The following is a 16,509-nucleotide window of genomic DNA, read 5'->3' as shown; positions in this document are numbered from 1 at the left end:
GGTCAGACCCGGATCTGCGGTGGTGTAAATGGGGTCAAGCCGTGTCCATTTACACGGGTCCTCAACCACGGTCAGGACCCGTGTAGTGACTGGTGTAAATGGTCCCGCTGCGGGTTAAGGCACCCACAGCGGGTCTGTGCACGGCGCGCAGAGTGGGAAGCTGTCAGTGTCCCCTCTGCTGTGGGAGGAGGGGGGCATCTGCGGCTGCTGAGGGGGGTGACGAAGGGGATGCTGGCCGCGGCTCCTTCTGTAACTCCCCCCCCCTTGCAGCCGCGGGGTCCCTGCGGCGAATGGGCTATCAGTGGCGGCTGCAGGGGGAGTTACAGCAGCAGTCACGGTCAGATGCGACACAGATGTCAGTGGCGCTGCCCGCTCGGCTCACTGGCTTACAACCTGAGCTGCGCCATTACGCGGCGCCCATTGGAATATACACAGCCTACTCGCTGCTGTGTAAGGTGTGCAGGGGAGCCAGGCACAGTGCGCTTCTGCTCCCAAGCACAGCCCGGCATCAGCCTCTTCTGAGTCCGTCCCATCCGCAATAATGCCCATCCTCACCTCCCGCCCATGCCTGCAGTCTTCCTATTCCCCACACTCCTCCCCAGCCCACGTTGGCAGTCTCTCCCTCACTCCTCTGGGGTCCACGGGCACAATCCCTCCCCACCTTGCTCACAGCTGTGATGTGGGTGAGAGCCACATCACAGCTGTGAGCCCCAGGATCACCCCCGTGTAACATGGCCTCCTCCAGGACACCTGCCTCCAGGTAACTGCTCTGGACACTTCTGCTGCTGATGTATAATGTGTGTGTGTATAATATAATAATAATAATATATATATATATATATGCGTTTACATTCTGCTTGATTAATATGTTTCTTTATACAAGTCCCCTTGTAATGACATCCACAATAAAAGGCAGGGCTGACCCAGGTACAGTGTAAATGGTGCATACCCTGGTTTGACCCAGGTCGAATTACTGTGTAAATGGGGTATGAAGCAGGGTCTGACCCTGGAAACACCAGTGTTCAAAGACCAGGGTCCGACCAGGGTTTTTGGTGTAAAAGGGGTATAAGTAGCCATTTGGAGCTCGTGTGCAGTGGTATGCATGGGGTGATAATTGTTTGTTTTCAGCTCCCTGGTAAGCACCATCTTTATCTATTCTGTGGAAGATTCTATGTAGTTTATCAGATCTGGTAAAACCTCCCAGCACTTGATTAGCAAGATTACAAATCAGCAGTCTTCATGATTATTGTATTCATGTTTAGTGGTTCTTACATTTAAGTATAGAAGTGTATTTATTTGCCTGCATCACTACAATAAAGGTGATGCAGTCATTAAATATCACTGCACTGTCATTTTTAAATGTCCATCACATTGTCTTGTCTCACTTGTAGAAAACAACTAGGAAATGGCTTATATCTGAAATGGAGAAGGTTTATATGGGTGATTAATGGTGACACCGTAGCATCTGGCAAGTGTGTGGTGCAGAGATTAGCACATTGGTTACTGTCAGCAAAACATCTGGCTCACTGCATTTCTCCAGAAGGCTTTTGTACTTGCACAGACTTCTGGCTATGCTTCAGCATGACCACAGTAATTGGTTATAGCTATAATTTCTTCAGGTATCAAAAGAATTTAACAAATCCATACAACTTCCCCAATAAGATAGGTGACCCAAAAGGGAAAAATAACTTCTGTCCCAGCTTGCAAAGGGCAAGGAAATGGCTTACTGGGCTCAGATCCCACAGTTGTCTAGATTTACCTTTTTATTGTTGCTGGAAACACTGGCCAGTCAGTTCAGATATTCCCTCTGTATTAAGTCCCTGGGTCGTCGACAAAGTCTAGGTCGACCACTATTGGTCGACACCTAAGAATGGGCTACATACCATAGGTCGACAATGACAGAAGGTTGACCTGTACAATTGTACATGCAGGGCAGCCGAGAGGAATGGCGGGCCCCGGTAAAATTTTGGGGGCATGGCCTAAGTGCGGGGGTGTGGGCACCTCCCGCACTTAGGCCACCCCCCCCCAAAATGTTTATAGGAGGGTGATTTAAAACTGTAATCTCAGCAGCAGCACACACGCACAGCACATGCTGTAGAAATATGTGCTGCTGTTGCTACCCGAAAGGGACAGAGGGGGAAGGGTAGGGTTGGATCAGGGTCCCTGCCTGGCCCCTCCAGCAAGCCTGAGCCCGGGTAATTAGTGCCCGCTCCCCCCCCCCCCCTCTCGGCTGCCCTGTGTACATGGTCAACACTCAAAATGTCAACATAGTTACATAGTAGGTAAGGCTGAAAAAAGACTTGCGTCCATCTAGTTCCACCTGGTATAGAGATATCCATTGCTGATTTGGTAGGTTCTGGTATTTTACAGACAAATTATATTTCTTATTTGTACCCATGGATGTTTTTCTCCAGTAAATGTTTGTCCAACTTTGCCTTGAACGCATTTAATGAGCCAGCCGTTACCACATCTCTGGGAAGAGAGTTCCAGAGTTTGACTGTTCTGACGTAAAGAAATTCTTTCTACTAGCTGAATGAAATCTTTTTTCTTCTAATCTATACTCATGCCCTCGTGTCCTAGATTCCTTTCTAGTAGAAAAGAGGGTGTGTGACAGTTCCTTATATTGGCCCTTGAGATACAGTACTTGTACATGTTGAGCATGTCCCCCCTTAAACGTCTCTTTTCTAATGTAAATAGTCCCAAATTGCTAAATCTCTCCCCGTAGCTTAAATTCTCCATTCCCCTAATAAGCTTTGTTGCTCGCCTCATAATTCTATGATGTCCTTTTTATAGTGTGGGGCCCAGAACTGTACTCCGTACTCGAGGTGAGGTCTCACCAATGCTTTATACAGTGGCATAATTACCCTTGAGTCCCTAGTTTCCATTCCCCTCTTAATACATGCCAGAATTTTGTTGGCCTTTTTTGTAGCTACATTACAATGGGCACTACATCCTAGTTTGCTGTCTATTTGGACTCCTAGATCCTTTTCAAGTATGGAATTACCCAGTTCCTCTCCGCTAAGGTTGTAACTTGCACACTGGTTGTGTCTCCCAAGGTGCATAACCTTACATTTATCTACATTGAACCTTATCTTCCATTTTTTTGCCCACTCATCTAGAATTGCAAGATCATTTTGAAGCATGGTGACATCTTCTGATGATTTTTAAACTGATTTACTATCCAAGTGGGCATGGAGTTAGATTATAACAGTGTGCTAAGTAAGGCACCATGCCTGAAGCATGGTGAGTGCTTATTCTTCTAGGATAGAGAGCGCTGCTAAATGTGCAGCCTCTCACAGATTAGCCACCATTTATTTTTTGTGCGCATTTACATAATATTTATTTGGTGAGATAAGAGCCCTTGGTACAAAAGCTAAATATGTATATACAAATGAAAGATTAGTTCTATTGAAAGAGGAAAGGTAAAAATAATTAATGAGATGGTGGAAATAAAATAAATAAGCAGATAGATAGTAATGAGTGAACACCTGTGGATAAAAAAAATTGATAATGTTTACACGCTTTTATTTATTTTTATTTTTTGGGAGAGTGTGAAAAAACTCCCGGTTCACCACTGTCCCTGCCTTACCCTACTGAGCGGTATTCCTCAGCCTTGTTGGCTGTCCTTTCATATGATGTTTTTTTCGGCCACTAGATGCGGCTTGATGTCGCCGCGATGTCTGTATCACGGGGGCGCGGGAGATGGAAGCAGCTGGTGGTGGGGATGCCGGGGCTTCAGCGCCAATGTGTTTCGTGCACTTTTTCATTTACATAATAATCTTTGTTCTAAAAATCTTTCTTGCCAAACAATGTTGTCCAGTAGACCAGGGTATACAGTGTGTGTGCGTATGTGTAATTCACCCTACATAATTGGTTATACCATATCATGAAATGCCATTTGTTATCTATGTATTCCAGTGTCATAACGTGTGCTAATTCCTATGTCTTCTGGAATTATAGATGCTTATAACCTATGTAATAGTATAAACAAATATTGTGCATCTTTCTAGCTTTGAATGTAATGTAGAGAATATTTTTTTAAATGATTAAAAAGAAATGTGTAGTATTTGGGAAAGGTTATACAAATGAATGTACGTTTTATACGTTCATATCTCAAATAACTACATTTTAGTGATGGTCTGGGTTCACCAATTTGCTGTTCACATATTTTGGTTGTTATTTGATTCAGTTGGTATTTTTTACATACTTATCTCTACATTTTCTTTTTCTGTAGTTCCGATCGTCTCATAGAAGAAACTATAAGGTAAAAGCACTTTTTTTTAAACAGTATACAAATTTGCTTATTTATTTTTACTGTATAATAATCATTAACCCTTGACAAGGTTTACGCTGTTTCAGTGCAATGTTTTTACAAAGAATAGTATAAACCTAGGCAAAACATAAGTTAATAGTAGTGCAAAGAGAAACCTCAACATGGATAACAATAGATTATGGGGGGAATTCAATGTTTTATCAACCCCCCCGGTCTCCAATCTAAAGTGAGGGGAGATTGCAGGGCAATATAAATAATACCCCTTTCATACCAGCCAAAATTCCCGGGTTGGTCCCTGGACTAGTGCTGGTGTGAAAGGGTCCAGGGCCAAAATCCAGCTAGCTACCAGGGTTGATCCAGGGACCAGGGTAATTGGCTGGTATGAAAGGTGCAGGGACATGTCCCTCCTTCCCGTGTTGCCTCTGCTGATGCTGATTGGCTATGCAGGGCAACTTCCTGTTGTGGATTTCCAGAGGAGCTTAGAGGCCTCACACAGCGTACAGGAAGACACTGTGCAAGCTCTGTGACCCAACAGACCCCAGCAATGCTTTTTAACCCCCTGAACGCCTGCAATGTCTGCATTGGCAATCACACAGTATACAGGAAGACAATGTGCAAGCTCTGTGGCACAACATACCCCAGCAGAGCTATTTTTTCCCCTGAAAGCCTGCAATGTCTGCAAAGGCCCCCCTCCCTCTCTCCCTCTACCCCTTTCCCCTCCCTCTCTCTAATGACCTCAATGGCTTACAAAAGTCCATTTCTAATGACATTCTCATAGAAATGCAGGGTCATCCCAGGTTCAGTATGAAAGGTGCCAACCTGGGATGTCCCTGCTTCAAAAGCATGTGTAAACGGGGACCAACCTGGGAATGTCCTATGAATTTAGTTCCCGGATTGGTCTCTGCATTTCTGGTGTTAAAGCGGTGTAATTGATGCTTCTGATTGCACTTATTATGGTCAGGCTTAGCTACATGGGGTTGCGAGCTGAAATGCCGGCATCGGTAGCCAATCATTTATTTGGTACTTGTTTAGTTTTACGGCGGAGGCATTGCCGTGCGTATGAGTCCCCATGCGGGGCTCGGTGGCTTGCCACGCTATCTAAAATTAACTCCATGCCAACGTGGATAGTGGGGGTTTGAACTATCCACATTGGCATGGAGTTAAGTTAGTCTATTTTAGATTTAGTGAGCGCACAACCTGGAATTAGCCGGTGGTCATGCTGCCGCCGTGAAACTAAACAAGTACCATTTATTTTAATGTTTCCTTTACTGCTATTTGTATTCCAATGTCTCACATGCTGGTACCTGTAGTTCTCCCAAGTCCCACCATGATGGGCAGACTTTCTAGCTACTCTAGTCGCACTGTAAATTATATTATTATTTGAGCTATCAACTCCGCACTCACTGCCCAGGGGTGTGGGGGATAGCCCTGGGCCATGTCTAAGAAGCCTTAACGGGACATGGCTGGCTATCATATATATGTATGATATATATTTGTATACAGTGTTTCATATCTAATTAGTCCATCACATTGCGAGTATAAGTGCATACACATGGTGAGATTTTGGCTACGGACGATTTTTACCATGCAATTCTTTTGAACTCCCCAGAGCCCAGAACCATACAATCTTGACTATATTTACTTGAGTTTTTGACTCTGGCCGATTTTGTCTATACTAGAACACTAGACTGGATACAATATAGTCAAAAGTGGCTTTCCTGCACAGTCTGTTTTTTTCTTGTGATTCCGATCCCACAGGGACAGGCATCATAACTGCAATTTGTGCTAACTTTTCTCCCATTTTGAGTATATAGTCAAAATTGGAATTGGTGTATGCACCTTAAGGCAAATTTTCTGCAAAAAAACAGAGGCCTGGCCCTACCAGTGTCTCAGGGCAAAACTTCTGCCATGATGTGCGAGGACACCTCTAAATGTTTAGATCAGGCATGTCCAACGTTGGCCCTCCAGATGTTTTGACACTACACATCCCAGCATGCTTTGCGGTACTTGTGTATTTTGGCGGCGCCCCCGATGTCCGTCGTACGATGAACGGATCGCATCGCATCGTATGCCATGCACCCGATGGCATGCGATGCGACGCGATTTTGACCCCCTATACGATCAAAAATCGTATAAGCACAATGTTAAATGCACCCCCACGCCACCCCCCCCACTATAAACGTGAACCCGAAGCGTGGCGAGCGCAGCGGTATGCGTCCTACGACCTTTTCATACCCCCACTATCCACGTCGGTGTGGAGTTGAGAATAGAATAGTGTGGCGAGCGCAGCGAGCCACCGAGCCCGAAGCGTGGCGAGCGCACGCCGATACCTTCACAGGTAAACGCGTCCCTTCGCGGGCTTCACAGGTATCCGCGCCCCCTCGCGGGGCTCGCCACGCTCCGGGCTCGGTGGCTCGCTGTGCTCGCCACACTATTCTATTCTCAACTCCACGCCGACGTGGATAGTGGGGGTATGAAAAGGTCGTAGGACGCGTACCGCCGCCCCTCGCGGGCTCGCTGCGCTCGCCACGCTTCGGGTTCACGTTTATAGTGGGGGGGTGGCGTGGGGGTGCATTTAACATTGTAAGCACCCATTAGGGTGCTTATACAATGTTTAATCGCATCGCATCGTATGCCATGTACAATGGCATACAATTTCAAAATTGTATGCCATCGTGCACCGTCGTACGATATCGCGTCGCATCGCATACCATCGTATGCGTTATGGTATGCGATGCGATGGGCGCCGCCAAAATACACAAGTACCTGCTTTGCAATAGTTTTAGCATTCTCTAATAGCAAAACTGTGGCATAGCATGCTGGGATGTGTAGTTTCACAACATCTGGAGGGCCAACGTTGGACATGCCTGGTTTAGATAAAGCAAGAGTTCTAACCATGAGAGAGTCCCAAAAACATAAAGTTCTCTTGTGCTCTGTCTGTGTTCTAAGAAATAAGGGCATCCCTCTACTTGAAGATCGGATGGATATGGGAAGTCGCCTTGCATTTCAGTGATCTGTATAAAAGCACCAACACAGGAGCAACGTGTGATAAATGACCTTGTAGATTTGTTCATTTCTAACCACGAGATCTGTCTGCTTCATAAATCTCCTACTGGCGTGCATGTTCTACTAGTGGTATAAATGATTTATAGGTGTAAGAGCCTTTCCATAGCACTTCACATCACATCAGTATAACAGGTAGATGCAGTCACCCACAGTTACAATTCACTGTTGTGGAATCCAAATGATTTTTGTGGAAGTTTTATTAAATATGTTTTAGTATTACATTTTTCATTAATATGAAAGAGAGCAATGACCAGTTAGGGATAGTACTTCCATGTATACTGCAATGTAACATTTGTTTTAAAAGGTCTTCCGTGTAGATCTGGTAGTAGATGTTAATGTGAGGTAACTGTACAGATGCGAGGTGCTCTTGTTACATGTACACCCTAGATATGGCCATTTATCCATTCCCTAGTAACGTCACTGAGGCACGTGGCTTGTTGTGCCTCATAGCTCTGCTGTGTCCTTTGCTTCTAGCATGGTGATCAACCTGCAATTTTTCATAGACCCTTGAGTTGCCCTTTACATCACAGTATATTATATGGTGGCAGTGGCTCAAACAGAAGTACTGTACCCTGATCTACACAATATTGCAGTTCTATATAATGGGAAGGTTTGTTACAGATGTACATTTTTTGTTAACAAGGGAAGTTTTAAATATGGAATTAGCCACAGACGGAAATGTCATTTTCCACATTAGCTGTGACCCAGAGAAGTGTCCAGCAACATATACACCGTGGGGTTTGGGTACAGAATTGGATCTTCTCCATACAGTATGTCTTAAAACATATAAACGGAAACTGATCTGGCCTTCACATGTGTAAAGGGGCCTACACATTGGATGACTTCAGCCCCGTGCTGATCTATGTAGTTTAGCACAGATTGCGCAGCACACATTGCTGACACACATGCTATACACCAGCAATGTGTGCGGAGTGAGGTGTTATGCTATACACCAGCAATGTGTGCTGAGTGAGGTATTATGCTATACAATAGCGATGTGTGCTGAGCGAAGTACTATTTAATACACCAGCAATGTGTGCCGGGCGATCTGTGCTAGCCGGGAGATCTAACTAGATTTATACTGCATGCTTGAATGATCTAGGTCGGCGACAGCACCTCGCCGGTGCTCGGGAAGGGGGGGCATACTTATGGAGTGATCCGTGTATCACTCGAAGTGATCTAGTCAGATGGCTTAGAACAGTGGTTCCCAACCTCGGTCCTCAAGTACCCCCAACAGTGCACATTTTCCAGGTCTCCACACACAATCACAAGTGACATAATTAGCTCCACATGTGGATCTTTTAAAATGTGTCTGAATAATAAGTGCACCTGCTGGGTGACCTGGAAAACGTGCATAGTTGGGGGTACTTGAGGACCAGGGTTGAGAACCACTGGCATAGACAATGGTGAAAAATTGCCCCGTGTGTAGGCACCCTTCACTTAAATTGTCCATTTTGGGCATTCATTACTCAGTCTACAATGACCTTTTAACTTCCATTCATCAAACACCACAATGATCACATTAGCTAATTGATCATTAGCAACTATGGCAGAAAATGTGTGGTAGTTTAATTTTTTTCAAAGATTCCCAAATGGCAAGATAATAGGATGCTAAATGGTCAGACATAATTTGTACTCTAGTTACCCAATAACACGGACTGGCATTCTTCCCATCTGCCTCTGCTTATTAGTTATGCTCTCCAATGCCGTTACTCTCCCAGACTACACAAAAGCACATCTTTCTTTGACATCTTCTTTTTGATGTAAGGTTTAACTTGTTATTTTTTAGAGAGAATGTAAAGCGATCCTCTTTCCTAATGTACAGACTTGAAAGCTACACACTTTTGCCTGCCTTAGTTATTGAGCTCTGCTTTTCAGATGTTAAAAGCACTCGTTCCCGGGATATATTCCTAATGAGGTTTTATAATTGTGTCTCTGGGGCGCTCTTTACATAACCCAGCAGCACTCTGATCTCGGAGCTGGGCAGACCTGTTCAGCTAGAATGATAACTGCTGTAATGAGTCTGGGGACACTGCAGAGATTTGCTGGGAGAAAAATGCTGGCCAGTGAGAGGAGTTAGAACACATTTGATTTAGGTCATTTATTACAGTGGAAGAGACTGGCTTCCGTTATTGGCAGTTCTTGACATGGCAGTGTCTGACTTCTATTGCTGTGGCATGGCCTTAAGCTGAGTACAGCATGTTAGAAATAGCTATATCATTTTGCTTATGTTTAAATTCTATGTATCGATTGTCAAGCAGTGTCATTTATAAACTGGACTACAAACATTTTTTTCTATATGGCTCATACATTCAGTAATTTTAAGAATGATTGTTACCCTTATTCAATGCATTGCGCTTCTGGATATTTTTACTGTCCTAAAGAATCGGTTGCTTCAAATAAAATTAGGGTTAAAACTGAAGCCAAAAACATGTAAATAAGCAGTTATTTGCATGCTTTTAAATTTTGTTCAAAGTCAAATGTTACTGTTGATTGATGCAAAGCAGGCTCCTATTTACCTCCTTGACATCTTTGTAGCCACTTTTTCAAACTTTGCTGACATCACCACATAAATATGCATCACAGTCAGATGAAGATGGTCAGGCACATCCTTCCTGCTGCCTTTTTGTTAAATCAAAGTGGTTTATCAAATTTGTCTGACCAACCAGTATACTTTACTTGTCCCTCCATATTATTACTAATAAAGCATTGGTATCACCTCTGTGTGAACACAGATGTGTGCGAATCCCTATGCACTTTTCTATAATGCTTTCATTCTTGGAAAGTCTTGAATTCACATCTAGGGGGTTATTCAGGTATGCTCATCATTGCAAGGTACCGCATGTGGCTGTGGTGTTCGATGTAGGCCAGCAATCGGACTGTCAGTGAATGCCACTCTGAATCCATTTTGGGGTTGGTGATGATGACAGGCATTATTTGGAAAAAAACAAGGCATGCTGCAGCAGTTTATGGGATGGGAAGAGGCCAGGGATCTGCATCCTAAGACAGAGGTTTCCTGACTTCTGCAATAGGTCGCTTGCATAGCACCATGATGGGTACTTTGAATGCGGGTCGGATCACTACTGCCGCGGCATGGGTCTGCTTGTAGTAGACGCTTCCTGCTGCTCAAGGATCCCGCAGTGACCGCAACTTTGATCGCACCTGAATGACCCCAGTCTGACCACATTTTAATGTAGCTTTTATCTTGTATTATTTATTAAAATATTTGTGTTACAGTAAAAAAAAATGTATCTATTGCATGTAGTTTGTTTTGTAAGCATTATGTAAACATTCAGTCACTTTTCTGAGGATTTAATTGCATAAGCCTGTCAAAATCAATGAATAAATAAAATTATTTTTGTGTTTTTTCAGTATTGCAATGGCTACTAAAGAAAATATGACGTCACAGAGGGGATTTTTGAAATCCATACAGAGCCGGATGAATACCTTGGCCAGTATCCTTATGTATAACATCATGTGATCGGTTACTAGTTGTATAGCTATGGCCTTATGTCAGGATGGAAGAGAAATCATTGTTCATTCAAACTCAGAAGTATGGTACTATAGTGCTCTCTATAACACTTCGAAATCTTATAGCTACTTGTTTTTAAAATAGCTGGTGTGTTCCTTAGTCTACCCAAATTTTTTTGACACATTTTACATTTTTAATTGTTAGAAAGTTCAATTCATAATAAAATAACATCTGCAGAAATTGCTTTTAAAAAAGTATGCGTCTGTGACACCTAATGCTCTGCTATTAACTAGCCAGCATTGGGAACTATGTCTGCATCTGGTCTGGGCGGTTTATGGCCATGCAGTGCTGGACAAGAGTAAACCCATTTACATTGGTTTAATCAGGTTCCCTTTATGTAATAATGGACCACATGTATTAAGCCTTAACAAGGGATAAAGTGGGCAGATTGGCTGGTCCTTTATCACTCTCCACTCTATCTCTTGTTAAGGCTTAATACATTTGGCCCAATCAGAGAAAGATTGAAGCATTAAATAGACCACTATATGACATAGGATGCATAGACAAATGGTTAGGGGAAGAGTCAGGGATATTTAGGGATCGTTATCCATATTTGCACCTTATGAACACAGTTAATGGCATCTGTGTATATATTATCCAAGATTATGATTACAATAACCCATCACTGATATATGTACTAGTTTTGCTATGTACATTAGTTTATGCTCCCAATAGAATAATCGCATCTCCATACAGATTCCACTGTGCAGCCAACATTTTTATATAAGAGCTAAAGTCCGTACACAGTACTCAGCCTTGCCACACATCCCGCTACCACACGTGTAGGGATACTGCACAGTCTGCACTTTTTGCATACACATTAGCCAGTCTGCTGTGAAAACATGCCTGGCTGCAGGAACATGTAGTAATGCAATTATCTGCAGTTCCTGTGGCTGGTATAAGAGTCTGGGCACCCATGCATTTGTGCTGATACTTGTCAATGGTGCAGATGATCTATCATTCGTCCGCTATGCAAGTAATATATCGGCAAGTGTGTAATGATGGGCACAAAATTGCTTAGGACATGAACCACTGTGCTTCATTAGACATACATGATGATGTAGTATACAGTAATATACAGATTTCTGTAATGTACTTCTAATGCTGCTCGTTCCTGTCCTTAATGAATTCTTACAGACCGTTTTCCTGCAGTAAACAGTCTTATCCAGAGGATTAACCTGAGGAAGCGCCGGGATTCGCTCATCCTGGGCTCTGTTATCGGCATTTGCACTATCCTGCTGCTGCTCTATGCTTTTCACTGACAGCCAACACAGACTCTGCTGCACACCGGAGGAGCAGCAACATCCGAGTGGAAAGACCAGAGAGTTGCAGTTCTTTACGCACCACCTGTACATAAGGGAGTTGGGTGTATTACAGAAATAATTCATATTTTATATTGGCAATCTTTGGTGCTGGCAGTATCCACGTGCTGGCCCGTAGCTGTACATACTCGTCGTCCTCTTAACTCTTCTCTGTATCCATACTGAATCTGATTAATAGCGAGGGATTAATAGGGGTCTTATCAGAAGCCTTGAAAGGACCAATACATCATTTTCTGATAGCTACAAGTAACGTTCACAGATAAAGTAAAATATTTGAAATAAGACTGATTAAGGAAGCATCTTTTCTTATACATGCTGGACATGGCTGTCTGTCAATCTGGATGCATATACTGTTGGTAGCTACAAGGGACAGGTCTTACTGTGTCTATAACGGAGTTACACATAATATAAAATAATGTGTTCGAACATCTGTCAACATCTCAGCCATTTTGTAGGTTGAACTAGACTTCACAGAGGCACAAAATGTCTCCCCATACTGTGTTTAGGTAATGTGTTGGCCTTATTCTATGTAATAGTACGTAAACTTCATATATATTTTGGGAACCTGGGAAAAGTACATCTTGTTTGGTTTAGGTCCCCTTTAATGTTGCGGTAAAGGCAGCTATAATATATTATAAACAGTTTGTTTGGCAGTGGTTTACATAAGAAAAAATATTATTATAGATCTACGTTTTTTTAATTGAGACAAATAAATTATAATTTTTCCCATTAACAATTACTTAGCCCTTATTTCAAAATATGCAAATAAATTAAATTAGCTGCTGTTACCAATAAAGGTAAAAACAAATGAAATCTATTCAATTTAAAAAAGGAAACAATCACTCTGCGATTTTGGTTTTAATATGTAACAATGAGCCCCTCTGCCAGGCATACAGTGTCGTCTGTCACAGGTACAGACACTGCTGCTTCATGTCAAGAATGCCAGCAGAGAATTTGCACATGTATATGAAACATGATCTTCAATTATTTGTTTGGCTTGTTTTTGCTTTGTAACCCCCCTCAATTACTCATTATTAATCCCGACTGTACATACAATATTCTGTAACATTAAACACACTGAGGCTTCAGAATGGTCCATCAGAGCACACACCCTGCTAATTGTGTGTGCACTGCAGCATAGTGCCCAGATTCTTAACACATTTAGCCGATTATTTCTATAGAGGAAAGTTTAAGAGCTTTCTACCGAGCTGTAAAAAAATGTAATTGGAATGCAGGAGAAATCAATTTTTATTAGCTGTGCTTTAAATTACACTTCCTGTTCTGTCAGTCTGGTGATAATTGGGTTTGTAAATACCTAGCACTGATTTTTAAAAATAGGCAACTAAAGATGTCCTGTCACCAAAACCTCCAAACTGGCGAATGAGGGGGGTGGATCATCAAGTCTTACAACTTCAAGTTTACCCTGACGTGACACTTTGCAACAATGAAAGGATATTAGTGAGCTGATTTATTTCTGCCTGGATACAGAGGGCGTCTGCATGTGTGATTTGGCTGTAATTCCCATGGTAAGCAGAACTACAGAAATACTTCTAATAACTGTCTGCATGCCTTAAGAGTTAAATTCAAGAAGATTGACAGATTGTCTGGCCCTGGTGTAGTCTATTATTTAAGATCCATCTGTCTTAAACTGAACCAATATGGAGAATGCAGCCTGTGAATTCACTTGTTCGTACAGAGTGGATGGTATGCTTTCTCATGTTCAGCCAACAAAATGGCTACTACCACTCTGTGCAGGAGACTGTTTTCTTATTGAAAAAAAACAGCTGGAGGCTGTCAAAGAGGAACTCCAATCTGCGTGTGTGTGTGTGTGGTTTATTTTAACCTTCTATGTTTTTCAAAAAAGAATAAATGCCCATGACTGGTGTGGATTGTTTGAATAGAAGTTCTCCAACATATATTTATAATATGCACATACGCACACAGGTGCCGGATGATGTGCCGACAGGGGGATCCTGGCTCACAGGCGCTATTCTCCCTTGTGGGGGGTCCATGACCCCCATAGAGGGAGAACAGAACCTGTAGCGAGCTGGCAGTCAGGATCCTCCCTGTTGGAGCACCACACACACACACACACACACACACACACACACACACACACGGTATTAGATAGAAAAAAAACTCAGTACTGACTGTATGGTCCTCAGTGTTCCAATATCAGTAATCTAACGGACTTTAAATACTGGATGGACCAATTAATGTATTAAGCTGCATTGGAAGTCTGTGCCATGAGTACCGACGGTTCAGTCCTGTTCCTGATGACTGTTCTGTGGTCCACAAGACTTAAAATCCATTTGTGTTAATGTTTTAAAGGCTTTTAGTTGAAATACATAAAAAAAATTCTTCCACTTTCTTAAATTTGGTTTCCCAACTAAGTATTTTTATTGGTTAGTTGAACTTGAATGGTTGTCACTTGTCTGTCTACATCCTTCCCGTGTCAGATCCTGGCCTTGGTGCCCTCCCAGGTATAATGCACACCATAAATGCACAAACAAAAATGGGCAATACTCCAGGACTTCAATAACCAGGTGGTGTTTAGTAACTCCTTAAACACCGCCTGTTTTAATGGTTATTGAAGTTCCTAGAGTGATGCTTGTTTTTCCTTTTATGTATGTGTGTAAGTGTAGGTGAAGAACCTCTTAATATGTGTATGGATATCTGACATCCCACGTAATCCAGAGATTAGTCTGTTTTTTCTGTATGTGTGCTCTCCTTGAGAATGTGAGAACTCTAATTTATTCAACAGTGTAAAGTGATGACCTTTATTGAAGGATATCCAAACCCAAAGCACCCACCTGTATATAACTTTTCCCTTCTAATGGCACTTTCTTATTTTGCTTTACAAATAGCTCATTGAAACTAATTATATTTTATTGCTCTTGTAATTATTTTCTCATTTCTGCACCTTATGTGCAATTCCTGTCTGTAATAAAGAAAGCTTTGTTATGTAATTTAATAATAAATTAGTATTATACATGTTTCTGTTTCACACTTTTTGCATTGCATCTGAGCTACTTTACTATACAAGAGCTTGAAGTGTGGGTGTGTGAGTATTATATATACATACAGTACATTGCCTTTGTCATATAGACTTTGGTGTTTGTGATTGGTGGATTTGGTCCTTGGAGACCTGAGGCCAGATGTAGTAACTTGTAGATCCACATAAATCTGCAACCCTAGGGTTCCACAGTATGCGGTGCTTGTAAACCAATGCAAGTTTTGTGGCAAGACTAGAAAAAGCATTGGCATTGATGATGGCTTTAAAACAGTCAACCCTGACAGTAAAAACTATATTTTGTCCCCCAAAAATCACGGTGATACGCATTCAAGAAAAACGACAGTGATGTGGGCTTCTAATGACCAGCTAGAGAAAGGGGACTGATCAGAGACCATGTTAAAGGCCTCTAATAGTAAAGGAAGCAACTTGTCTGTAAAGACGTTGTAGTAGGTAATGATGAAGCCAACAGGGCCGGGACTCTTCTTGGCAGGGGAAGATCTTGTAGACTCCTTCGGTTCGAGCATAGTAAAAGGCTTCTCCAGTTCTTCAATATCAAGTGCAGCAAGCCTGGGGAACCCTATCTTAGTTAGTCACCAATAGCCCGCCATTTACTGATAGTATTGGGAAAGCTTTCTGTGCGGGGGGGGGGGGGGATGTATTGGGAGGAGTAATAAGTACAGAATGCCTCTGCAATCCCACTGGTTTTATGGAAAGCCTGGCCTGCACCATCTTTAATAGAGGCTGAACGATTGGCAGGGAGTTCGATGTAGGTATCAGAAGAGAGGGATGATTTATGGGAGATTTCTAGAGACACTATCTCTGTAAAGGTTTTCAATCTGGCCCACACTCTGCTTTTTCAAGAAAGAATCCAGTTGGATGCACTTCCCCCTCAATACACATTTATGCGCCTCCCAAATTGTGAGCTGTGAAACATCAGAGGTCACGTTACACTCAACATATCCCTCCATTTCCTCTTCAAGTTGGAATTTGCAATAGGGGTTGCTAAGTAGATTTATTGAAACACTAATATCAACTATGCGTGGTAGAGGTTTCCAGGGACAGATCAAGTATAATTGGGGCATGGTCGGACCAAGTCATAAGACCTATAGAGACCTCTCCAAAGAATTGGAGATGTGTATGATCTAATAATAAAGAGTCTTTTTATAGAATAGGACTGATGGGGGTGGGAGAAATTGATATAGTCCCTTTCTGTGGGGTGAAGAACATGGCAAACGTCGGGCAGCTGGTGAGTGTGGAGCAGTCATCTTACCTTGCGAGTTGTGCATTTAGGGAAGGAGGA

At 42.6% G+C, this 16,509-nt stretch overlaps 1 protein-coding gene across 2 annotated transcripts in view; it reads left to right on the top strand.

The window, feature by feature from the left end:
• GOSR1 (golgi SNAP receptor complex member 1) overlaps positions 1 to 15,189 on the top strand; it is a 69,937-nt gene extending 54,748 nt beyond the window's left edge. For both annotated transcript variants that reach the window (XM_083172293.1, XM_083172292.1), the window contains exons 7-9: positions 4,235 to 4,264; positions 10,712 to 10,794; positions 12,009 to 15,189. In XM_083172293.1, coding sequence (XP_083028419.1) covers positions 4,235 to 4,264; positions 10,712 to 10,794; positions 12,009 to 12,133 — 238 coding nt within the window. In that variant the 3' untranslated portion in view covers positions 12,134 to 15,189. The remainder of the gene's footprint in view (positions 1 to 4,234; positions 4,265 to 10,711; positions 10,795 to 12,008) is intronic.
• Positions 15,190 to 16,509: the final 1,320 nt, after the last annotated feature.

Source organism: Crinia signifera, chromosome 2, assembly GCF_055691185.1.
Source record: "Crinia signifera chromosome 2, ASM5569118v1, whole genome shotgun sequence".
NCBI classification, from domain to species: Eukaryota; Metazoa; Chordata; class Amphibia; order Anura; family Myobatrachidae; genus Crinia; species Crinia signifera.
Note: the sequence above shows the minus strand (reverse complement) of the source record. Positions and strands in the feature narration are given on the sequence as shown.